General features: G+C 38.0%; 1 protein-coding gene across 1 annotated transcript in view; it reads left to right on the top strand.

The window, feature by feature from the left end:
* Positions 1 to 27,814, top strand: part of LOC145770977 (ubiquitin carboxyl-terminal hydrolase 7-like) — a 163,712-nt gene that overhangs the window by 82,723 nt on the left and 53,175 nt on the right. The window contains exon 4 of the mRNA XM_082582719.1: positions 13,009 to 13,113. Within this exon, the coding sequence (XP_082438845.1) occupies positions 13,009 to 13,113 (105 nt within the window). The remainder of the gene's footprint in view (positions 1 to 13,008; positions 13,114 to 27,814) is intronic.

Here is a 27,814-nt window from a genome sequence, read left to right as displayed (position 1 = left end):
GCCAATTTTCAATCGCCGATATCTCAAAAAGTAGTGGGCCGATTTTGATAAAATTGGTATTACTTTTCTTAGAATTTTACGGAGATTCTACATATGAAATTTCATGAAAAATCTCCGGCATATGGTTCAACAACTGTACCAGTAGCCATGGAATTACCCCAAAATAACAAAAAATGACATAATTTAATCCAATTGTGGTACCCCTAGATGTTAATGGATTCTTCTGAAAAGTTGCACATCTTCAACAATCATAAAAAGGAACATTTTAATCCACTGCAGAAAACCAAACAAAAAAATGAGGGGCAGATGATGCACCCTAGCCTGGGGGGCAAGGGCTGACACTTTGCGAATAGCAGCCTTAGCCCTTGTCTACTCTTTTGCAGAGTACTGTGCACCTGTTTGGTGCCGCAGTGCTCACTGCCATAACATCGACACTGCCATAAACAGCGCCCTGCGCACAGTGACCGGATGCCTGCGTCCCACACCATTGGACAATCTCCCCATTCTCGCTGGCATCCAACCCGCTGAGCTTCGTTGCGAAGAAGCCACTCGGTCGACGGGCACTGGAGCCTAACCACCTTCTCCACCACAGGATCTCTGCCCTCCCAAACGAGCACCCCGTCGACTGAAATCAAGACACCCATTCATGCCAGCCGCTCAACTTCTTATCAACGAAGCTGATGTACAATTGTACAAGACATCTCTGCAGCTGTTTGGGCGGACCATAAATGGGGTTCTGAATGGAAATCAACCGCCACCAGACTCTATTCGTTCATCCCCGACGCCGACATACGCCCCATCGGTCTAACACTACCAAGACAGGCATGGGTGCGCCTCAACCGTCTCCGTACGGGCGTCGGGCTTTTCCACTCAACCATGCACCAATGGGGAATGGCCTCTTCCTCCTGTGAATGTGGTGCCGAGGAACAGACCACAGACCACATCATCAATGACTGCTCCATCTTCAAGCCACCTAACGGAGTGGAAGGTCTGCGTGTCATGGATGATGAAACCAAAGACTGGCTGCTCTCTAGTAGCCTTCCAGTGTAGTCCGGGAACATCGTGAATCTGGGGTGGTAAAAGGATAGACCCTCGGCCCCAGACGCTCACACGACGACGACGACGACGGCATAGAACACCATATATTTGTAATCTGATTAGTTTTCTGAACAAAATTACTGTTCTTCTAAATATTAACATTATGTGAAGTTATGTAAAAATAGTTTTATGGTTTGTTTTTGACAATTTAAAGCAGACCGGAGGATAATGTCCCGTTAGTCACATATTTTCACAAAACATTTTTTCTTACCAAATTGTCTAATCCCTCAAATGCCATACTCCAGGTTAATTAAAGACTCCAACAGTACTGTACACTTGTACAGACATTTTTCACAATTTAAAGAAAATTAACTGTGTATCTATATTTTAGTAAAAAACGTTTTGTCCCGTTAATCATGCTGTCCCGTTAGTCACAAAATCTCATGCCATAAGAAAGTATCTATTTTAATACAATTTGGGTATATATTTATATGATGTTGAAAGACACTTTTATTTCATGACAATGTTGATGTTTTATCTCTTTTTCTGTATGGTTAATGGTTATGAAGCATAGGGCTTCTAACCTACTGTATATGGACCAGCGGGTGCTGGTCCAATGGTACCAAATTGGTACTACCAATTCTTTTTTTGATTTAAGGAAGATATGTAATATGAAATGCAAGTTATGGTTCATGCTAGTCCTTTAACAAAACAAAAACGAATGTATACATAGCTTGTTTATCAGGCCTCGAAATTCGTTTTTGTTGACGGCGGACAAACGTGTCCGGTCTGAGCAGCTATCTCGGCCGACAAATTAAGTCTCATGGCGGACACACCAGTTTTAGCGTCGATCGTCATACTTAATCACTTTATCTTGATAATTCTTCGCCATTTGAGAACTATAGCTACAGTTTTGAAAGCTTTTAAAAATTTCTGCGAAGTCACTGTGAAGGGCTTTCATCAGACCAACGACATGCGCTTGAAGAGTCAAAGCGCCATGTACCGGTAGCTGCTCAATACGTCGCATAACTGATTAACTTCTACCGAACGAGGTCGTGTGGCTTCTTGCGTCACAATGTTCTGGGCACGAGTCGGAAAGCTTCTACACTAATGCTATTATTTTCTGCTGTACAAAGTTTCACAGGCTCTTTTTTTTAAGTTTATTTTTGCGTGTCATGTGAGCGAAAGTGAATTTTCCCTGGGCCTTTTCTTTCTTAGTGTAATACCAAAACTTAGTAAATTTGCTGCATCTTGCTGTAATAAATTACTCATATAGGCTAATCTAATTTTGTAACCAACCTTGCCTTAACAATATTACTCAAAGATCAAAGCGTAAATTGTGATGTAAATCTTGAACAAAGTTGCGCTGATTTGTGCAGAAGTGCCCTTACTCCCATTGTTTCTTAACGAAGAATTTACCTTTGTTATGCTGATTCAATCGTTGAAGCAACGTAAATATCGAAAGTTTTCCTCCTTGAATGGAGGCTAAGGGATACAGTACTCACATTTTCTAGATGCGCGCTAGAATGCGCTGGAAATTACCGTATATTCTCGGAACAATTGTTCGTGCTATGCAATGACGGTTTGTATCGCCAGTTCTTGTGTTATTTCTCGGCGGACAAATATGATCGATCTAGATGGTACTTCCCGCGGATATCACATGCTGTGACGGCGGACGAATTTCGAGGCCTGTTTATACAGATAATACTAAATTACTTGTATAAGTTATATCATTTTGAATTATAATTGCTCTGGCTGTCCAAGTGGAAAACAGACACACTATTTCATCCTCTAATGCAGTGGTTCTCAACGGGGGCGGTGCCGCCCCCAGGGGGCGTTTTGATTTTGCAGGGGAGCGGTATCACTACCTCGGCTTAAGGGGGGCGTTTTGATTATTAGGGGGCATTCTTTAACCCATCTACCGCCCAGCATAACGATTTCGTCAAAGAGCTCGTATCTTCGTGGTAGCATTTCCTGCCTCATACCTGGTGGAAAAGGGATTCAGCTGTGTTGTTCTGCTACATACCAAACAGCGAAACCCACTTGACATATCCATAAGAAGTGATCTTCGAATGTTTCTCACTGGCTTTACATCGGATGTGAAGAAACTGGCACTTTCTCACCAAGCCCAAGGTTCGCACTGACTACCACTAGGCCAATCCTGTTTTCATGCTCGCAAATATATATTTGCTTTTCATCAAATATAGCAGTCTCTAAAACCCTTACAGCCTGTTTCACCCTAACAGGGGGATCATCACAAGGTCCTTATATTCTAATAGAAATGGAATTCTACTTGAATAAGGACCTTCTGATGATTCACCTTTTAGGGTAAAACAGGCTGTAAGGGCAGAGATTCATTGTCTGGTTAGCCTATATTGGATGTAGTTCGCTCTGCTTGGCTTTTTGCTTGGCATTGAGCACTTTTTGTAGTATTAATAGTATTTATTGTTTTACATTCGTTTTTTGTAATGAATCGTTATTGTTGGGGGGCGGTAAAATTTTGCCAGTTCATGAAGGGGTGTTGGGCCAAAAAAGGTTGAGAAACACTGCTCTAATGCTTGATTTCTCTCAAGTCTACCACATGCTCATAAAGAGAGGCATTGTGGGTAGCATTTTAAATAGATACTACCAACAATACACCTTTTAAGGGCTTGGGGAGTGTGCTAGATAATTAATCATGCACTGGTAGAGCTTGAAAGTAGACAACCACAACAATCTTTTGTATGATTATTATCAATAAACTGCTCAATAAATGCTCGGACTGTCAGAATGGAAAAAGATTTTTAAAACAATTTCCCTTTCCTGAAAATATTTTCGACAGCGATGATAGTGAAGAGGAAAAAGAATATTTGTGTGTGTGGTGGGAATGGAAGAAGTTAAAATCATGTTTGATAATAGAAGGTAAAATCATTGGTGGAACAATCAAGCGACATGTATCTGACCGGGTTAGACAAAGACAAGTTATTGTTAAAGGCCTACTAAATGAAAATTTCAAACCGGAATTAAGCATTAAAATGTGTAAACTGAACGTTCAAGAATACATTTCAAGAAAAGATACCAAAAAAAGTTGTTTTCAATGGCGCTGGCAAGGCCCAAAGTCCAATGTTTCATCTATTTTCATTTTTTTTTAAATAACCAAAAGTGCAAACACTGCTCGAGAATACGTCACAAAAGACAGCAATAACAAAAGCCACATTACCACGTCTGATATTTTGAGCAAATTGTCTGTTGTTTTGATGTTGAAATCTGATGTTTTGATGTACATACATACATAGCCTACAGTCAAATCGCCCGCAGTAACAATTATTGCGAGATCAGCTGATTGCTAGTCTCTAGTGACGTAGACTGTACAGTCGCATGCTTCGCTGCTCAAGCCTAATCTCATTTTGAAAGCTTTGACAAAAGCACGCGCGTAATGGTGGTCAGGCCGCAATGGGGCAAAATTTTGTTGAAAATTATTTTATGGTAGCATGTTAAACAGAAAGAACGTGGAAAATCGCCAAGTCAGATTTTTCCTTTAGTATCTCTTTAAAGATGCTAAGAGTTTTTTTGAGTGTGCTAACCAATTGTCTTCATCAGTTTTTGTTTATTATGTTGATGTGAATGAAATTGCTAGCTTTGCCTCAGAAAACCTTGGTAATATCTTTAAAAATGCTACAGAAATGACCCATTGAAATGTTTCTGTGATTCACCTGGGGTGCAAGACTCATATTGTTAATCAATTCACTGATTAATACAAGAAAACAATAAAAAAATAATGAAAATAACATGGATGTCCCGTTAGTCACAAAGGCTATGTCCCGTTAGTCACAATGACATACTTCATTTATGATGTAACTACTAACATACGCTTTAAGATATTTCCAAACTAAACCATGCTGACATTTTCTTGATATTTACACTACACAATACTGGCATTTCAATAGAATTCGTGACTGTCAATGAGCAGACTTTTGAATTTGCATTCACAAGACCAATTTTTAAGATTTGTCCCTGGTCCGTTACTCACAACAAACTTTTAGATTTTTGAAAAAAGTAAAAAGTTCATGAATTTCTCAAATAGTGCTTTTTCAAAAAGTTTTCTCAAAAAGTTTAGGTCCAAGTCACTGATCACTAATCTCATAGGTTTCATGTTTTTACATCATCTCATATTTCTTAATGACATCCAAAAGCTGTCAAAATGTTCGTTAGTCACATTTGGAATTGCCCTTTAAGGATCCAGTCAGAGATATTGTACGATCTGACAATGACATTCAGCTGAAGATTTTAACACAGTTGGCTAATTCAGTTGAATGTATGGGTAGCGTTCAAAGAAAACGAGTAGCCTACAACAGTTGTCCAGTTTAACAAGCTCAGCTTTTCATCATACCTGCTTAGGTCTAGTTGATCTTACTCGAAGCCTTTTATCAGCAGATCATAAGTTTGTTATGTTCAGTGAGTTTTCAACAGATCCTCTTGAGAAATTATATGGCAAGATTGTGCGGAATATATTTTATAAATGTTCAGCAGGTCTTCGAAAAATTGTCAATAAGCAAGACCAAGCTTGCTTTGCATCAGGGAATTGACATTTCTTGTGTATGTGCACCAGCAGGGCATGTTTGCAATCTATGCTCATACAGAATGGTTTTATCAGAAGTGGAAGTGTTTGAGGGATTGCCAAGTATAGAAAAGAATTTATCATTTGATGAAATGCCAGCCATTGTTTACTTATTTGGATAATGGATATGTTACAATGAAAGAGGAAATTTGTAGTGAAGACACTTTCTTTTACTATGAAAAATTTGGCTCTTAATCCCAGTACTTGAATCGGGGAGGATCAAATGTACCAAACGATGCAACATGTCAGATTGTCAGTAGTGTGGTTTTTGCTTTAATTTTTTTTTGGTTGTAATGTAAAATTAAATACAATTTTGGTAGAGAGGTGACTTTCTTAGCAGAGAGGCATTAATTAACATTAATTTAGAGGCCTCGCGTAATTAGCCGCCATGTGATGTGCCTTTCTCCTCTGCTTTACAGTTTCATTCTTGTGCATTTCGTTTTTCAATTCATTGTGTAGATCAGTTATTTTCAATGTAGATAAAATCAGTTATTTTCGTTACTTGAGAAAGGCTAATTTGAGTATGGCCGAAAATGTTCGTAGTTTATAGTTTTATGTTCACTTTAATTGTATGATGTTAAATGCTGTGTGGTTGCTTGGTTTTATCTGTAAAATTAAATGTTTATCAAAAGTCACTTAGCACAATTTTTCAGTATATTATGTAATTGTCGTTTCACACCTGATTTGTTGCTCGATAATTTACAAAGCACAGGAGGTATGTCGTGAATTTTATTGTTACGTTGCTGCTCTGACACTTAACATTTGGCAAAAGTATTTTTGCGAACAGCAGCTCTGTCAATCCAACTGTTAATCAAGTTGTCATGGTAGATCGCAAGTAGGTTTTTATGCGCCTGAGTGCACTAAACGATCGCTCCGCAGGTGGTGGAAGGCAACGATGAGTATATTTTCACAATGCAGATCACGTTTGGAAGCATTAATGAAATTGTTTCATTGCTTGCAAAGTTGCAAATACAGTAGATCAAGCAGTTGCAAATCGGACAGAATGCTCTACCTTTGCATCTATCGTATTCTAGCCACGGGAATTCGTTCCCCACGATTTTTGATAGCTTCTCCCTTCAACAGCGATTATCCTGCTCGTGCTAACACCTTTTGGCAATAGCACACTTTCGTTTCGTTCAGGCGTTTGATCACTTTCATGCTGGCTGAAATCCTGACTAGACGCAACAAAAAATGACATGTCAGACCAATAAATTCCCGCCTCAGACTTTTACAGGACGACTTTTCGTAATTTTTTCTATGATGTAACAAGCAACTCCTATGTCAGACCAATAAATTCCCGCCTCACAATTTGTCACGCATTGACACGTAATATTACTGCATAAAGTAGAATAGTAGATACAAAGTAGAAATTAAAGCATGAAGTAGATGACAGTACACTCCAATTGAAATCGGAAAATAATTCAAAATGCAAAATTTTGAGCACTTAAAAAAGGTCGCTTTTATTATTGGGAGTTGGCAGGGGGTGTAGCTTTCCTCGAATAGAATCATATAAACGTTAAATTTGCAGAACGTTAAAACTACTACTTTACTTAGTGCACTTTTTTAATAAAGCTCAAAAAGTTTCAAAAATTGCATTTTTTTAATGAAATTTGAAAATATATATTCATTTAGGGGGTGGAGCTATCAATCATTGAGATAATTTTATTTCCAAGTATTTTATAGCTGGCATAATTTATTCAGATATTATGAGCAGTTTAAAATTTTTCAAAAAATATTTTTGAGGGAGGCAATGGAAAGATGTATTTTATTGACTAATAAATCCCATTGTAAACCTAACAAATGTAACAATGACTTATGACAAGTAACAAATAAAGCGATCGCAACAACAACAATGAAAAAACTCCTAGCCACGTGTTGCGTAATCTTCACGTAGCTTGCTTGATGTTGCGCGAGTATCATGCTTGTGACAAAAGCAATCATTTTCTTCGCAACACTGTATTGGTTCACCTCTTGCTTTACGTTGACTTGAAGCGAAAACTTATGATTAAAAAATGATTTCAACGTCCGTTCAAATTACATTTATTTGCAGTAAGTAATATAACCTAAACATGGTGGCTGCCATCCCGTAACCCCGTAAGTCGGCGCCAGTGACCGGTACGCTACTAACAAAATGTTCATTCTGAAAACTTGTGATTCTATGAACACATAACTTCTAATGTTGGCCTCGTATTTGGTAACACGGCAACCCCTAATATGTGTGGACCCAATTGAATGTATATCATAAATCGTTGCCTAATCACACTCAACAAGGCCAACATGTATAATTGTATAAACAATTAAACATTATTATAAACAATATTGTTACAACTTACTGTATTTAAGTGATTCCCTTGACAATTGTATGTCGAATGCACAAGTTTGGCCTAAAAAGGCTGAGGCTGCATTTCAAGTATGTGTTAACAAGCATTAAGCAATTTTATATAATGTTGGGTGTTTGAGGTACAAAGTTTGTTGCATTAATTATCACTGGCCAACAAAAAAAAGCTTTTTTTCGAGTGCCGAAGATATTTTAACGGTTTCTGGGTGATTTTTGGCCACTGAATCCGAAAATATCATTGGTTTCTTTGAATTGACTCTAATTTTTGAGATATTTCATGGTTTTGCTCTAAAAAGTGGGTCATTCCATATCAAAACAGCCAATATGAAGATATCTTGTATAATTATGGTACCTCTCAGATTTTGCTGAAAAGCTGTCATACTATGCCTGAGGCTACCAAACGAAAGAATCCTAAGTTTCAGATCAATATCTTAAACGGCTTTCCCATGGCGGCGATTTGAATTTCCGGCGCTACCCTCGTTTTTGACTTGGGGGTAGGGGTAGCGAATAGCAATTTCAGCCATTTTCAGAGCCCCATAACTTTTATTGTAATTGTGGGAGAAGACTAAAAATTGCTCTGCTAGTTCATTATATAAACTATACTACACAATTCAATAATAAAAAACAACATCTCGTGATGCCTAAGTGTTAGGTGGGTTATCAAAATCCTGTTTGGCCGTAGAAGTGTTTTTTTTTTTCAATTTTCAAATGCTTCTACCACACAAACCAATCAAAATATTTCTCTAAAACCTACGGATTGAGTGTTCGAAAATACAAACTAAACCAAAAAGATTATGAAAATGTTCTGACACTACTTCCACAGTTTCTTAGTCAATAGATCATAGATAAGCTGATTGGAGCTATGCATTTTACATAATGCAGAATTATAGTGGAAACCGAAAACAATTTAATTTTTGAACACGACTTGATCATTTTCCTACAATTTTATCTCCACACCATAGCTCACTGATCGCAGGAATGCAGGTGGGTAGCCACTTTAACAAGTCGAAATTCTGCCACTGCGAATGACTACAATGCAACCGCCAACCAATCAGAACATGTTATAAGAGGTTACCGTCCAATTGTGACCCTTCTAGCACTCATCCAGAGAGTTAATGCTTGTTTTGAACTTTATTTGTTAATTACAGAAGAAAAAGAGCAATAGCAGTGGTGGGAATCGAACCCGCGTCAAAGAAATGACTACTCTAGCCCTAATCCTAACCTCTAAGCCAACCAGCTGACAATAAATCCATCACTTAATTTTCTTTCTATCATCTTCTTTTTGCCAGTTTTTACGTCACTTAAACCGTTGCTTATGATTGGTTGGCGGTTTCATTCTAGTCAAGTTTAGTGGCAGAATTTCGACTTGTTAAAGTGGCTACCATGCAGATGGGTACTTTTTCATGGGTGAGTTCAGTTCAGTTTATTGTTTTGCTTGCGATAAACAAACATAAAGTACATACAAATTGAGTATCTATCAGCACAACAGGATGGCAAGGAAAGATTTGTAAGGTCATCTGAGGTGAAGAGGTGAAAGCATCATTTTAAACATAAATTAATGATCAACAGTGTCAGCATTTCAATGTTTATGATCACTAAGCAATAAGCATAGTACCTACTTATTTTCACTGTTTTTATGATAAATCATTGTTGAATTTTCTCTGACCTACATTACGGACTTGAGATTATTTGCTAAAAATTACCAAAATGTTACATTTTAGAGACATAGAATTTATAGTGAAGGAGTTTGATCAACAAAGATTTTATTTCATGAAATGAAAGAATAAGTGTATGTGTTTGTCTGGTATAAATTTGAGCATGACCATAAAATGCCTACGCGGTCATTTGGGGCTCTAAACATAGGAGCAAAAATGGGTCATTTCTGCCTGATAGGGTTTTCAGACCCCTATAGGATCTCTGTTAATGGCACCACAACTCCCAAATTCAAGTTGCCAGAAGAAAAGTTTCCAAATATTACAAATAATTAGGTTTTAGAGAAATAGTTTGATTGGTTTGGGTAGTAGAAGCATTTGAAAATTGAAAAAAAAAACAATTATACGGGCCAAAAAAACAGGATTTTGATGACCTACCAACACCTATGCATCACGAGATATTGTTTTTTACTATTAAATTGTGTAGTATAGTTTATAATGAACTAGCACAGCAATTTTTAGTCTTCTCCCACAATTACAATAAAAGTTATGAGGCTCTGAAATTGCTATTCGCTACCCCTACCCCCAAGTCAAAAACGAGGGTAGCGCCCGAAATTCAAATGACCGCCATGGGAAAACCACTTAAAATATTGATCTAAAACTTGGGATTCTTTTGTTTAGTAGCCCCAGGCATAGTATGACAACTTTTCAGCAACATTTGAGAGTTACCATATTATATTTTCTGTTTAGATATGGAATGACTCACTTTTTTGGAGCAAAACCATAAAATATCTCAAAAATTAGAGCCAATTCGTAAAAACCAAGGTCATTTTCGGATTCAGCGGCATCAAAATACCCCAAAACCGTTAAAACTTTTTTGGCACCAAAATGTGTGTTGACCAGTGTTATTATTCATTCATATAACACCCGACGCTCAAGCTCCAGTTCGCTTTATACTAAACAGGCAAATACCCAATCATTTCAAAAAAGTTTAAAATGCATGGGAATCAAGGTATGGGATAGTTTACCCTAAAACATTGGCGTCGAAATTGAGTGGGCCGGGTGGGCGGTGCCCACCCTGCCATGAAACGAGGGTGGGCAAAATATGTTTCGCCCACTCTGTTTTCATGACACTTATGAAGTGTTCGTTACAATTATTTTCGATTTTGTTAAACGCTGAATTATCCAACCAACTGCAGCGCAACTTCTTGTTTTAAGCTATGTCTCTCGCTATAGGTATCTGACAGAACAAAGCAATTCCGCAACAACGCTGCGTTGAAAAAAAAGGCGTTTGGGCACGATTTGATATCAAGCCAATACTCTGTAAAACCGCCGAACTCATCTCTCTCTCTTGGGACGTTGCATGTTGAAAACCCGTCTCCAGGACAATTAGAATCCATGTGGCCTAGCTTTTCGTGGTAATCGAAATTGCGCTGACAAGTGTGCCTGTACTTGAAACGCTAAATCAGATGCGCGCATTCACTGCACTCCTCTCTTCTAAAAGAACATGTCGTACGTTTCCTCTATGTGAATATCGTCGCGGTTGGAAACAAAAATCAGCATCTGCAAACCATTTTCGGTACTCACTGCATTGTTGTTGCTATGGCAACTGCCACACGCCGGCAATTCCTAGTGAGAGAAAGCCACGTTTGATCTTTTCTCCAAATGGTCTCACTTTCGTTACGTGACAATCAAACTTCATTACCGGGTCAGCGTAAGGGATATGAACATGACAATAAAATAACCGATACGAACTAAAGATGTAGGCTACTGAAACAATCGCTTTTTACAAATATTTCCTCACAAATTTGTTGCTAGGTATAAATTGGGGCACAGCGCGATGTTGTCATTTCATTATTGAAAAGTTAAACATGAAGCAAAGTCAAGCATCTATTAGCGCATGCTTAAAACCAGCTTCCAAAAGGCGTCGAGATGATAACACTGAAGAAGCCTGGTCCACCACGAATGAACGTAGAGATGGCATTGATAAAAAAAGCAGTGCTTCAAGGATGGACAGTAGTGAAGTCATTTGCGGCAAATCTGAAGGCACCACTTTAAAGATAACAGGTCATGAGTCACGCCCTTTTTAAGTCACAAAGGAAAACATAAAAGAAGTTTGTTTAGTTTAGCAACGCTCATAAGATCGCAAGGCGCAAGAAAGCAAACATCAAACCTATTAAAGTTTAATTGTTGCAGCTACGCTGAACGCAGTCTTTGTGAGAAAGACTAACCATTGCGAATTTGCGAACATACACATTCAATGAAGTCTGTTTGAAAACTCTTGCCCACCCAGAATTCCTCTCTTCTAAGAAAAAATCGACACCTATGCCCCAAAATATGAAGAAAAAAAACATGAAAAAGGCTACAAACTTTTCAGTAAAATGTGCAAAAAACACTTCTTCAACAATCAAGACAAGAGCTATAGAAACGACATCCACTTCCTGACTTTATGTCCATTGTTATTATTTTTTGTATTTCTTGCGTCTGTATCTGTATTCGTTTTTTGTTCTTCCTTCCTACTTTTTTTTGTGTCAATTTACTATAAAAAAACGCAACACTTTCTTTTGTATAACTATTTGAATGAGAGTGCAGACTCGACGACCTCCTACGCTTTCAGGGCTACGATCTTTCGCACTCTCTCATTGGATGGACACTGTACGTTTTGTTCTATGTACGTTTCGCATCCATACAAAAATAAAATGACCATCCATCCATCCTAATAGGTGCTTGTGTACTGAAAAATTTGGTTGTTCCTGTTTTATGTGGTATGCAATAAGCTGAGTCAGTAGTTTCAAGGTTTTGTGTTATTCCCTGTTTTTCTTGTGCTGCCAACAAGCAAGGCACATTCATTTACAAAGTATATATTGTATATGTGCATCAATTAAACAAAATATTATAATTTTCTATGATATCATTATGATGTCATAAACAACCTGCATCACCCCCAAATAGTTGCTATTGACCCATGCTTAGCAGAAAGTATCTTGACTCCAAAAATATGAAGTCTTATTGAGGAAATGTGTATTTATACCATCCGCCTCCAGTTTTTGACTGGAGGGCGCGTGGTGTCCATGCCTGTTATAGAGATTGCCTTGCATTTACACCATCCAATCAACTATATGTTTCTCGGCACTCGGCAGCCGATTGTAGCAAGAATTGACAGCAATAGACATAAGCAGATTTCTATAAATGTAGAGGATTTCCTGGACTGACAGAAAAAGCAACTAAAATGTTTTAAATCAAGTCAAACAAGCAAAGAATTTTAATTTATGTTTCAATTTATGTTGTCGGGATATTGTGATGTTGTTTGAAGAACATTAATGAAAGTTTACGATTTTTATTTAAAGTATATTTGTGTATTTGAAATCTTTACGTTCGTGCAGGCAAGATGCTCATCTTTACATGTCTGTCAACATCATCACGGAAGACATGTTTTGTGGACATCAGGGTGAAGACTTATTTGAGTTTGAGCGATCTCATATGACAAGGTTTGTATTATAGTGGTCTTTATTTGCCGACTTTAATTTTTAAACCTCTAAAATAGTTCCGAATTGGTAAAAATAAAAAAACCTCTATTTTTTAAAAATTAATCAACTCACAAGGTATGTTCAAATACCTTAAATTTTTTTCGCAATATAGTCTAGCGCAAGTCTTGAATAACGTAGAAGCATGACTGCACCATGCTTTGTCTGCTAACTTGTGAACTTTGTCACAGCTTAGTTAATATCTTCAATTAAGAGGTTGGAAGATCTAATCACAAATAGAAAAGAAAAGGAATGAAGAGGTCTTTACTGCAGAATATCCTTTCTCATGGCAATGCTTTTGAAATAATTGACATTTAAGAGGACATAGATTTTTGGTTGCTCAACGAGAACATGATTGGAAATGGTATGTGGCAGGACTGAACAAGCTGCCTGAAGCTGAAGTAGGAACATGAAAGGACAACATGAGTGCAATGACTGAAGAGATGCAGCATTGCTAGTGACGAAGCCAAAAGGGAGCTATTTGAAAAAGTTGAACTGGAGAGCAGCTGTTCCTCAGCTGATGATGATTCACAAGGAAAAGAAGACTTCATGTAATTTCACTCTGTAAGCATCTCCATAAGCTGAAACACGTCAAAATTTTTCAGAATTTGCTTTCAACTGGTCTTCTCTTGGACTATGCCACTGAAAGTATTATGAAGATAGGCTGAGGGACTTAAAAGCAGATGTTCAAAGTTAGGGAAAGCCATTAACTATGCACTGGGATGCAAAGCTGATGGCTGACAGGATATGAGAAAGTTGATAGACTGCCCGTTATTGTTTCTTCTGATAACTTTCTAAACTTCCATTTGGAACAGGACTAGTCATGTGTGATGCCGTTATCCAGGCGGTTAAGTGGAATATCACGTAAGACATTAAGGCCGCCTTCGGCTGCAGCTAACACTGGCCGACTTAAAGAAGCTTGTGCACTTCTCAAAGCAAAGCTTGGCTATGATGCTCTGTATCTGGCATGCCGCTATCTTATTTATCAGATTGTGCTTGAGAGTGTTTTTGTCTTGTCGCTTCATCATCATCAGAAATACAGTTAATTCAAATGGTTTCTGGCCTAAGGGAAGCATCATGACTGCACGTTTAAGATTCAAGACGAAGTTTTAGTGGCTAAATTGGACAATGAAACTGTAGATGGTTCTATTCTTTGCGAAGGAGCAGCTAGACATCAAACAGTTTATAGATGACTACAGAGAACTTCATAAAAGCTTGATTATATTAGAAAGATGATCTTGATTGTTTCTTGGGCTCATGTTAAAGCATGAGTATTATGACATAAAAGGCAAACGATAATGTAATACTAACACACGCTACTACTATAGTATCATAGCCAGTGCGGCCCTTGATGAACTAGATGCTCAGTTCATAAAATTTTCCAATGTTCCCTGTGTCGTGCAGTGTCCCAAAGTGTTCTTGGTTGGCTGATTGATGTATTTTGTTGAAACATAGATACAAATGTTGCTCGTTGTCTGCCACGAGCACGTCTCCCGAGAAGGCAACTGCTTAGACCAGGGATCACCAACTGGCGGACCGCATACGGCTCGCCACACTGTTACGTGCGGCCCGCGGAAGCTATCAGCGTACTTAAGCATAACCAAAAATACTTTTCTTGAGGAATTACAGAGCATGAAGGCAAAAAATACTTTCCGGGAATCATATTTTCGCTTTGCATACGATTCCACCGACCGACCAATCAGATTGTAGTTCTAGGTGGGGGTCGCTTAAAGTTATTCTAATGCGATGTCCAACCACACTGTCCCAGTGGTTGATTAAAGCGTCTGTTTTCGAATTTCGAAATTGTCTGTGAGCATAGGGTTGCTTATTTTAAGTTTGTAAATGTCATGTAAAGACTAGTGTGCATTTCACCGTTATTGTGTTTCACGAGCAGTGTTTCCTTTATGCAAGTTTTTGTTGGCAAAATAAGTAGGTCTGCCAACTCAATTTGCAATAAATTGGCAAAATATTATATATATTAATTTAAAGATTTTTGCTGGAGGCTGGTTGTATTATGAAAGTATTCAGGCTAGCTTAGTACTGCAAAATGTTGTTAATCGACAATTCTTGCCATGCTGATAAGCACCGCAAGTGACAGTTGTCTAATATCATCAAGGAAAGACGGTTTAATAGGCTCTCTCAAAAAAGATGAAAAACCAACTCATTGCTTTTTAGAGGCAACACTGTTCATGAGTTACGATAGAAACGTTTTTTCGGTGATTTTCACAAGCGTTTGTTTTTTGGTGCCTGGTTTCTTTCTCCCTGTTGTTGGAGCCTATTTTTTGCTGATATGTTTGTTTACAGGTCACTATTGTTGCCTGTATTGCGATGTGCCAAACATTTCCTTGTTTACTGAAACTGTTAATTGCAAGGTATCTTTTGTGAAGCGAAGTGACGACACCACTCTTGCTTGGCGATAAATATTCTGATGAAACCGCTCGTTTCGGTTTAAGTGCGCAAAATAAGTGGCCTCACTTATTAGACATTGTTAAAGAAGTCAAAAAAAACTTGGCCTGGCAGTAGAGTTGTTCGACTAATTTCGTTGCTGCGGTATTCTAAGATAAATATTAACAACATGTAACGCTTAATAGGCTACTGGGTACGTAATGCGCTCTTTTCTAGTATAAGAGTCAACCTACCTAAAATTTGATTAGTGCGGCCCGCCACAGCTCTCCTTAGTGCCAAAGTGGCCCGCATGCAAAAAAGGTTGGTGACCCCTGGCTAGGGATGGTAGAAGTAGGGGATTGCTCACTCTAAATTAAGGTGGACAACTAGAGGGTCATAATGTTATGACAAAACTTGATACAACTACAGCTTGAGGTCTACTGCCACATGTCGCATACTCAGGTGCAGTTTATATGACTTGCCCACGTGTGTACAGAGTGTGTATCGCCAAAATAAATGTAGGATATGTGTGATATCATGTTTATTTAATATTATTCAAGTTATGATAATGCAGGGGTAGACTTCACGCAACACCGGTAATGGTAGGTAGCCTTACACTGCTGCAGTAAGGTTTTGCAGATTTTTAGCACCCAAAATTTTAACTAAACATAGTAATTCATTGGATAAGAAGGAATTTACCTAAAAGCAAAGAAAACGTTGTGCAGTTCTGCTAATTTTTGAACTTCTTAGTAACCCTCCAACTGTCCATTTCGCAAGAAAAATCAGTAAAGTGAGTCGTCCCAATATTCCACTGTCCCTACCCCTGGCTTAGACAGAGATTTTCGAATTCTTCTTTTTTGATGATGTGACTGAGAAGTTTGAGTTGCCTTTGAGTCATGTTGTTTAATAGTTCCTTATCATGATGTACCTGGTTTAAAACTTCTGCATTTGTGATGTGATTAGTATATGAAATCCGGAGCATTCTTCTGTCACACCACATTTCAGCTGCTTTGATGTTATGCCTAGTTTCTGTGTTGAAGGTCCATGTTTCACAACCATACTGGACAACAAGACCACACCAACGCTTTTAGAAATCCCACCTTCAGAGGAATAGAAAGCTTGCGATCCAATAGAATAAGTCGCTAATCTTCTTCATATCTCTTTCTTACATCGTGTGTCTGCTGTTAAGAGGGAGAACCAGGATAGTTGAAAGAAGATGCTTGTTCAATTGTACTGCCTCCCTGGTGAAGTGCAAAGTGGGGTTCAGGACTTTGTTTGGAGATAGTCATGCATTTTGTATTTGTGTCATTAATTTGGATTCCATATTTTGCGCTGATGTCTGAAGTTTTGTAAATTAGTTTGTAGACCGTCCGAGGCTGGAGTTATGAGCACAGTGTATTAAAGCATGAGGATTAATAATACACAAATGAATACAATAGGCTATGCAACAAAACAAAAAGTAGACTAGTAACTAGCTAGTCTCGTCCTGTTGCTCAACACAACAAACAGTGTACCAGCCTCATTTTTGTAATCAAATATCGATTTCGCTTTTAAAGCATCTTCAGTTTGATATTGTCAAGAGCGTGACATAAATCAATCACTCTCTTCCAATGTGGTTTGAGCCAGCATGTAAGTAGTACAGTTTGTGAGTACATTGATGCCAGGCAGGTTGGAGGCGTAGCCGGAGGATAGCTACATGCTACAATGGCAACATCATTCAAGAAGGAAAACTTAAGTCAAACCAGGGTTGACTGAACTTGTTAGTTGTTGCGCAGAGGCATCCGGTCATCAAGACCACTCCGGTTTTTAAATGGAGGTTGGGGGTAAGCAAAGGCATGCTTCCTGTAGAAAACATGCACCAAAAATCCTAATGGTAAGTGTTAAATAAGGAACAGCCCCCAGTCCCCGACAACCCTTAAATGGGCAGGAGGTGCGAAGAATCTCCGGGTTGTCTCACATTTCTGTTAAAAATTCAGGTGTACGACTGGAAAGTCTAAATGTAGGAAGCTTGCGTTGTAGAGGTACTGAGATGAGTGAAGAGCTGAGAATGAGGAGGGTAGATGTTTGCTGTTTACAGGAAGTCCGATGGAGGAACAAAGGAGCCAGGTTTTGGGGTACTGCTACTACTACATGGTATCAATATGCCAATGGGGCATGGATACAGACCACCCACGTTGATGCGCAATCTGCTTCAAACGGAGATTGCGATTGAATATATACCGTATATTGGTGTTTTTCCCTTGCGTTTTCAGATTCAGCTTATTCAATGAACCAAACAAATAAGCAAGAAATCTAATCCATCTGTCGTCATTCAGCAATAAAACAAGTTCCAATTTCATTTAAAGATCAAAAAATAATTTAAACTTGTCTCTGAGCTCAAACACTCGGTTGGTTACGTTTCCTCTTGAAAGCCATCGAGTATTTGCATTAAAAAGAAGTATAGGCCTACGTGATGGTTTGCATCCATGTCAGTGCACAGTTGCTTAAATAATCGGGAGTTAAGGGCTCCTCCTTAACGCCTTAAAGGTTTGGTCTAGCTCTAGGCCAACTTACTAGGATTTAATAGCTCTACAATCCTAAAACCAAATTCCCCCCTGATAATTCAAAATTCCCCCCGGTTGGGAACCACTGTGTTAAAGCAAAAAGAAAACGAAACCGGCTTTCATGCGAAAATGACATGAGGATTGCTGTTTTCGAGACAAAGTCTCGAATCTCTCTGTTGGTCTCAGAAAAACAACAACAGAAGTCTCATTGATACAGAATGTATTATTATTAAATGTGTTAGATTTTTGTTTTTGTGACTCAGCGAAAATTTGGGGTTCAACAAAAGCTTACAGATTAGCGTAAGGGTTCGGCAGGTTAGTAAAGATTAAGAACCACTGCATTAGATGAACAAGGAGCAAAACATCCACTCAAGCAAGTTAGCTTGTTTAAATGTCTAACCAAGCCATATAAACGAAGAATTCAGATTTTATAACAACAAACACACAGAAATTTTTCACACTTTCAATATTTCAACTTTATTTCTAGAAGAAGATAAAATTTATGATCCAGTCTGCCATCATTTATTGAAGCCTAGAAAACTATTGGAAAACTTTGTGTCACAAACTTCCCAACAGAGAGGGGTGCAGCCCTCATTTAGGAATAAATATAATGAACAAAACTAGAGGAATAATTACAGTTTATTTTCCAAGTAGCAGCTGAGCATCGAAAGAAACTGCATCATATAAGTAAAGCTGTACTTGTTGAGAATCAGAAGGTCAGAGTATTGTGAACACCATATCTAATTGTTATACATGTATATCATGCCATCATATTGTTATTCTAGAACATTTGATAACCTCTAACATTTTGTGTTATCTTCCTGTTATTGATTCAATTTGACAGCTTTGTAAAATATTACTTCATGTGGAACCAAGGTATAAAGGGCGCCCATAGCCCCATATAGGTATAAAAGACGCCCATACAGAATGGATACTCTTAATGGCTAGCATGAATGCTACACCAACTACACCGTTATGGTTAGCGTCAGCGAAAAGCAATTGTTCGCTGTTCTAGTGAGTCCTCAGCCTTATGCTGACTGCCAGGATGATTGCTCCTTTCTACATAAAGCATTGTAATAGATACTGTATATGCAATACATTTCTTTTTTTGCTCAGCAACATGTTTTAATATCACTTATAAAACTGTTTATTTTACTACATAGGCCTACCGTATATATTCGAGTATAGGTCGATCTCATGTTTAAGTTGAACCCCTACAAGTTTTTGAGCTGAAAATCGGTGATATTTCTTTATGCCGTGTATAAGTCGAATAGCTTATTTCCGACACTACCATTCGATGGTTCATCTAAGCATTGTCATCGACATACGGTGAGGAAATTTCAAAGTAGAGCGTAGAGTAACTTACGCTGCTGGAATAGTCACATAACACTATTCACAGCAATAATAAGTAAACCAGCGAAGTTAGACGCGCTATTTTCAACGAGGTCTTCCCGCTGTGCGATCAATTATGATTCAACAGAACGCATTGTATTGTTATCAGACGCAAGAGAATCGAAATCCACTCATTAACACATGAAAATTAACACTTGGCCTTTTTGTATTTAATGGTCTTGGTCATAGATATTGCCTGTATTAACGACGTCTCTTATCGCCAGGCCTGGAAAAAATGGGGAATCCGGGAATGACATTCCCGGGAAATTTGTCGGTTTGCGGGAAATTTTTACTGTAAGAATCACGTTACTAACGTCTTTCATTTACCGTCATCGTAATTTGCTGACACATTGCAGTTCCGACACTGATTTGTATCACTGCGTAGAGCGTATTTACGAGTTTCAACTTGTAACTCAGAGCTGAACAAGTTCTTAGCAAAATTGCGCAAATAGATTGCAGTAGTCCGCCCGAAAGCGTCGTAAAAAGCACGGGAAGTGTAATTGAAAAAATTCGAAATGTTTGTGGAGGTACAAAAACATCCACAAATAAAAAATAAATAAATAAAGACATTAGCAACGAGCTGCTCATTCACTGGAATGGGCCTCACATAAGCAAGTGTAATAGCATCGTGAAACAGGCTCTTAACCTACATTTCAAAGGAAAACTATGGCATTTTAGTACTAATAACGTTCGCTCGAAAATGTACAAAGTGTCTGCTGTGGTAGATAGACCAAACAACAAGAAATCGTCACCATTTTTAATGTCCTGGTAATGTATTTGTAGCAATTTCGCATGGGCAAAACTTGGTTGCGGTTTCTTTGATTTACAAAAACAGCTGTTTTAGCGTCGTAATTTTGATTTTGTTTTCAAATTAATTAAATGCGTTTCGTTATTCTTCGTGTAACCGACTGGTTATTTTGTAGGTTACAGAAGTAATTTCCCAACGTTTTGTGTTCTCACTCAGCGAAACTTGTTGTGCATTCAGCCGTCTGGCCGTTTTTGTGCTATATGCCTATATCGCTTAATACTTAGTTATGCTATTCATGCACATTGCACATACTATCAACCCGTTCGAGCATGAAGCATACTGTCAACTTGTCAAGTACATAACAAGTGGCTCGTGATGTCGTATTGTTTCATGATATTCACATGGTGGTCGGTGAGTCAGTGGATCTAATTTGTAAGCATGCGGCGTCTAATTTATTAAGCCTATTGTTGTAGGCCAATGTATTCCGATCAAAGCCTTAGCGGGAACATCAGGCACAAACAGTGCGCCATGCCTGCTTACGAATAGGATACCAAGATTCTTTATTGGACTATAAAGCTACAGATGGCCGTCTATATTTTTTGCGTGAGGCTTTTCGCCAAAAAACTGTACACGGTGTAATTATGACGTCATTATCGTGATTGTAAGCCGTGGGAAATTTTTTTGCTAAAAAACAGATTCCCAGTAAGGTAAACATTTTTTTCAGCCCTGCTTATCGTTATTATCACTATTATCACCTAGCCAACCTGACATCATTGTTTTATGTTGCCGTTAAGGTTTGACATCAACTTCAACCAGCGGCGCAACTAGAAAAAACCAGAGGAGGTTGGCAACTAGCGATACAAATCGTCATTGCATAGCACGAACAATTGTTGCAAGAATATAATTTCCCGCGCATTCTAGCGTGCATCTAGAAAATGTGAATACTTTATCCCTTTTAGCTTCCATTTAAGCAGGAAAAGTTTCGATTTTTACGTTCCTTCAACGGCCATGGCCGCTAAGTAGTGCTTGAATGACCGCCGGTGCTACCTTCTCAGTCGACCAAGTTTGGCCACCGGTTTCTTCTAGCCAATTATTTACCATTGCAATAGAATGATCGTTGATTAACTGACTCCTGACCCAACGTGTGATTGCGGCCTAGTCAATCAGACGATGAAGCACATCCTCACCAACTGCCCCCTTAGCCCTTCATGTAATGACAACGACCTCAAAAACATTACAAACAATGCTCTAACCTGGCTCCGACACTGGCGTGACAAGCTATGAATGAATAAACTGTCGAAAATATGTAGTATCTAAGAGTGACGCAGAATTAGGTCAGCACGTTATAATCACCATTGTTATATTGTCCGGGAACATTTGCTATGGAATATATCCAGCTGCAATCACCAGCTGTACCCGCGCATTCGCAAATGCGTGAGCGCATTAGGCCAACACGCGACGCGCATTCATCCATTGTGCGCGAATGCACGAGTTATAGCTTTCATGTCGCAGGTTTGCGATTTTTTGCATGATTATAGAGCAGTATTAGACGAACATAATTGAACAAAAACAAGAAGAATTTTCCGCTTATTAAATGATCTAGAATAAAATTTTACAAAAACATTTGCCTGTTTGACTAAGTCTTGTTTGTAATTCTGAGCATTTATTTTAACAAAGTGTTAATCTGAAATGCTAATTTACATCGGCAATATTTTCGTTTTTATGTCAATGCAATGTTGTCGGACATTGAATCGTTGTCAAAAAGGAGAACTAGGTTAGTTGACATCCAAGGGAAAAACACGTGTCTTCATAGCTGAGAAATGTTCCCGCTATGGGTTAGTGACTTCACACCCTTAATGGTGACATCATAACGGTATAAATGGTCAAAATTTATGAAAGGCGGTATTCGGTAATGCAGTTGAAACAATTTACTGAGCAGCTGAAACAATTTAGTGTCGTTAGATGGTCCCGCAATACCGGATTATAATCCCGATAAAGCAGTTATTGCATGGTACAACGATTGTATTGCAGGGCGTCGCCCAGACTTCAACAATATTCAGTGATCATTTTAGCATTGTTGCAAGTTTAATTCTATTTACTTGTGCTATTGTTTTGTGTATTTTGGCCTCCAAGCGCGCAGATTTGGCTGCCGAGAAGGAGCTCCCGGTAGGCCACGATGGCTGCCGGAAAAAATTATGAGTTTTAAGGCCTGAAGTAGGGTAGTTACTTGGAAATGGACAAGATTACGATACATAGAATAGAATAAACATAATTATTTTGTGCTAAATTAATCGTCTAGAATAGACTTGTGATGAAGTAGAAGCTCTGATTCTGTACAATTTAAATTGTCGTCTTCTGACCATCTTGCTCTGTTGGAGGGAAGATATATTTCCACCAAACTATGTAAAAGATTTGTAAAATGGCCTAAGTCATGCGTTTGAGTTAGGCCATTTGACATTTTTTACCAAAATACCACTTTCTCGTTAACGTAGGTCTTAGAAAATAATGTGGCAGATTCGCTACATTATAGCGACCTACAAAACACTAATATCTCATTTTCGTTAAAAAGTGAGTTACGCCATTATTTTGTTAGTCGGACGATATGATCTTTAATTGCACTGTTTTTATTAAAATTAGCTAAATTCAGATGCTCTCCCACTCTTGTCACCAAATGTCGCGTGGTCATTCCAATGTATGTCGAACTCGTATCATGCGAGCAAGTGAACTTATAATCAACGTTTGAACATAAGCAGAAAGGAGTTTTAGACTTGAACTGAAAATAGAAACCAGCTTTAAATGTTTTATGAAAATCTTAAAGGGCGGGGAAACCCAAATTAACTTAGCGAGTTTTTTGTTTCAGCGTGATGTCATTGTGTACAACATGCGTTTTAGCAAAAAAATAATCCAAATTTTGTTGCCCTCGTCTCGCTAAGGCCGCTTTTGTTTGATACCCGTTTGCGAGGTCTCGTTGCGCATCAAGCTGTGATTCTGTTTGCTGTGACGTCACAAGGTACATATTATAGTTGTGGCCAAAAGTTTAAGACCAGACTTGATTTATGACGATTTTTGCATTACTTCAAAATACTGCATCAGATATAAGATGATGCATAAAGATGATGCAACTGAAACAATATATGATGCAGTATTTTGAAGTAATGCAAAAATCGTCATAAATCAAGTCTGGTCTTAAGCTTTTGGCCACAACTATATGTACCTTGTGACGTCACAGCGAACAGAATCACAGCTTGATGCGCGCGAGACCTTGCAAACGGGTATGAAACAAAAGCGGCCTTAGCGAGACGAGGGCAACAAAATTTGGATTTTTTTTTGCTAAAACGCATGTTGTACGCAATGACATCACGCTGAAACAAAAAACTCGCAAAAAGTGAATTTGGGTTTCCCCGCCCTATAACGTTAAACTTCAAGGCACTAAATCTAGACAAACTTGTTGCAAAACGTTTGGATTCCTTACCAATAAACCGGATTGTTAGAAAGTTCTTGGAATCAGGCTCCTCAACTGGATACGTAGTAGATACCGAATTCAAAAATCCTCTAAGAACCTTATTGAAAAACCAAGTCGGGTAATGATTAGCACCAAAATATAAGCGTAATTTATTGATTTCATTGTTAAAACAGTCATTGTTACAGCAAATGTCTCGAGCTCGCGAAATAAAGCAATTGGTTAAACCAGATTTGTATTTCTACTGTAGAAAAAGCCACTGAGACTACCTTTTTTGGATGTAGAAATTAAGATAAATGGTAATGGATTTGATACTTGAACCTGGCGTAAACCTACAAATACTAATCCTTTTCTAAATTTTAGCGCTGTTTGCCCGTCAAATTACCAATCTGTTCTAGTGAGATGGAGATTTCTTCTTTTTTGTAATGAAAGCGTTGTAGGTAGGGGGATGTGCTTGGAAAGGGGATATAAATTTAATAATGTAGCATTCTTTTCATCTGGTCTTGGCACTTTCACATGTACTTCTTCTAGACCAGTGTTGTTGAGCTTTGGCAGAACTGCGTACCGGAGCTGTTGTCTAATAAGATTAAGCAGGCCCCCTCCTCTTACTTCTTCAGGTATTTGACACACTCCAACCTAGTTTTTCAACCTGGGGAGGGTATCAGACCGGCCGGTATCAGCTTTGTTTCATGCAATATTGATGTTCCATTCATGCAATAAATCTTCAAGAACGTTAACCCATGTACTTCTATACTACCTGTACTGGACACAGGTGACGTATTCATCACGTGACCATACCACAGTGGACCCAAAGGAATTGCGCTTTTTCAAATCAGTTTTTCAAAAACCAGACAGAACGAAGACAGAGAATTCAGTTCGTTTAAGATTTCTTATGAAAAAAATATATAGTTCAGTTTTAAACTTTGAAGGAAATTGTGTGCTTTGCAGAAAGGTAGGCTACCTTTTTTTAATGTTTGGTGTGCCTGAATGTGATGTTAGCACAGCAGTAGATATGGGAAAGCTTATAGTGAGAATAGAACCTATGGTTGGCTACTGCTCAGTACAACAGTAGCCTAAGTACCGTACAACTTTACAAAGCATAAAATACTATCAAGAAATACCACGTTTTTGATTGTTGACAGTGAATATAAGAAGGCTTGCATTGAGGGACATTGATAGCCTAACAGCACAGCAGTAAGGTATGCAAGAAGTCAAGTTTTGGAAATAGCCTAGGCTACATAATAGTAGTAGACTACTGTAAGCAGTTAGCTATGGTATTTTGTAATTTCCGCAAAACTAAAGCATACAGAGTTGAAATCAGTTAGAAAGTGATGTTTCCAATTCATCTCTCTTATCACAGCAGTTACATGTTAGACTAATTTAGTCATTCAATTTACAAATAAAGACACCTGATGAATTGTTGCAGGTTGTGTACCTTGGAAAAAAATTCGAATTATGGGACGTTGCTCTGCTTATGGCTGTAAAAGTGGCTATGATAGGCATAAAACACCAAAAGGTGTGTCAATGCACAGTTTTCCTTTTCAAAATGATGAACTGTTAGAAAAATGGATCTGCAAACTTTCTCGAAAAGATTTTGTTCCAAGCAAAAGTTCTAAGGTACGTGTTCTTTGCATTTTCCTGATGATTGCTTTGTGAGTTTATCGGAAGATTCTAATGCAAGTCGAATTAAGAAGAAAGGAACTTCAGATCTCAAAAGAAAGTGAGCCTCAGATTGTATATACAGAAAAAAGCTAATGGTCTTTTTGTACTTTAAGATGTCCGTATTGAACATGGACGGCTTAAAGTACACAAGACCCAAAGCTTAGTTCAGTTCTGTTTATTGGTTTTGTTGATGAGAGAGAGGAAAAAAAACAAAACATATTATAATTATTCAAAACACAAATAAATTCGAACAAATAAATAAATTCTAGTTAATTGTCTTTTAAGATTTATGTTGCTGTGCTACCTCATATCTTATTTTCTCCATATAGGCCTAGTAGGCTGTTAAAAGTAGTGTTAATCATGTTGGGCCTACCAATTATATGCAGCCCTAGGCTTATTGATTATGAAATTGAGACCTTCCATTGAATGTTTTTGACTCATAGAGTACCGGTATGTGTTGTTTATCATGAATATACGAGTCCTTTTTGAGAAGTAAAAAAAGAAAGAACAATGTTAATATTGCAAATGGCACAATAAGTCGTTTCAGTGAAGTTACAAACCTGCTTGCTGACCTAAAATGTCAATTACCGTCTTGTCACACAACTAGCTTTGATGATGTTCTTGATGATACGAATGAAATTAATCGAGGTGGATTTATTCCACCTAATGAAATATCGTTTTCTTTGTGTCAACATTGCTACTGTATCTTCAATTCAATTCGCTCTGAACCTTTCCTGGAGCAAAAATTCTTAGCAATTGAAGAAAAAAAACATTTTTTTTTTGTGGGACTTGTCACAGTTTCATTGACTGATCTTTGACAAAATTATAAAGATATTTCAAAGTGCACCATGGGCCATGATATCATCAACAATATGATCTGCAAGTTTTTTAATTGTTTTATGTCCAATTATGTTCGTGATCTATCACAAAGCGGTAGATCAACGTTGTGCCGTAAAATTACGAAGTTGCGTGGTGGATACTAACAATTCAACCGGAGATGTGACTTTATATTTTCGCTTAACTGCTTACAAATGTGCTATTGAATTGGTTCAATATTGGTAGTCTATGTCTATTATCTTTCACGTGCTCCTCTGCTATATCTAGGTAAATCTGAAATTGTGTTCACAGACTCTGTAAAATACCTGGGTGTATTTATTGAGAGTTCTCTCTCAGATGAAAATGATATTTCAAGGCAAGTACGCTCTCAGGACTGTGCTGCAAACAATGCAAAATTTCATTTTGCTAAATGCTCATTGCTCACCCACCTAAAAAACAATTTATTTCGCTCTTATTGTATGTCGTTTTACGCATCCCAGTTGTGGAACAAGTTTAGATCTTCTACAATAAAACGATTACGTGTTGCTTACAATGATTCTTTCAGAATATTGCACAATTTGCCTCGTTATGTCAGTGCCCGTGAATATCAAGTAATGAATAATATAACAACGTTTGATGCTTTATTGAGGAAAAACATGTTTTCGTTCATCAACCGTTGCATACACTCCTCAAATCGCTTTATATCAGACCTGATGTCATCTGATTGTTTTTATCGTTCTGAATTTTTTCAACTCTTCCAACGCTCATTGTAGCCTATGTAAATTTGTAATAGTAGATATTTAGTGAACTCTTAAACTGACGACATCCAAAGTGGCTCTCTGTGACCTTTGCAGTGTGTGTATTATCTCGTTATTTTGGATATGGACAGCTTTGTCTGACGCAAATAAATAATAATAATTAATGGACAACCGATATTTTGACGTCGTCGTCAGTGGAATCGTACCTCAAACATTGAGAAATTAATTAAAGCTATACCAGCACAAAGTTTCAGCCAAGAATGCGATGAAAATAATTCAGTGATAACTTTCTTGGACATTGTTCCACGTAGCCTACCTTGTTGTTTGTGTTGCATCAATGTCACACCTCTCCTTAAATTCACGTTGCGTTACAACTTTCTGTGCTGCTTAATGTACTAACATTAATAAACAAACATTTGCAGCTAACTCTTTGCTATATTCCACATAACTCACACCTAAAACAGTACTGCGGTGTTGTTTGTTCGGTAATTACGGTTTTCGTCGCATGGGGCCACTAGCGTATTCAATAAAAACCTGTGTCCAGTACAGGTAGTCTAGAAGTACATGGTTAACCCCTCACAATATACTGATTGCATTCTACTGTGATGTGGTTATTTGGGGTTGAAGGACATATGTTTCCTGGCTACTGTATTGATGTAAGTTATTGAGGTTGTTAATGACTCAGATACTCTATTCACTACCTTTTAATTGCAATGATGGCATTTCTTGTTACTTTTACTGAGATACAGCATTGACGTTTCATATGTTTCTTCCTGACTTGAACTTTTGTTGTTCTTGTTGGCTGAGTTTTGCACATGAGTTTCCAACAAAAGGAACATATGATAAAAGCAAAAGGTTTAAAATATGCATCGATAAAACAGTGTTTGGAAATCACTATCTT

The sequence above is a fragment of the Aplidium turbinatum genome, chromosome 1 (genome assembly GCF_918807975.1).
Source record: "Aplidium turbinatum chromosome 1, kaAplTurb1.1, whole genome shotgun sequence".
Lineage (NCBI taxonomy): Eukaryota > Metazoa > Chordata > Ascidiacea > Aplousobranchia > Polyclinidae > Aplidium > Aplidium turbinatum.
Note: the sequence above shows the minus strand (reverse complement) of the source record. Positions and strands in the feature narration are given on the sequence as shown.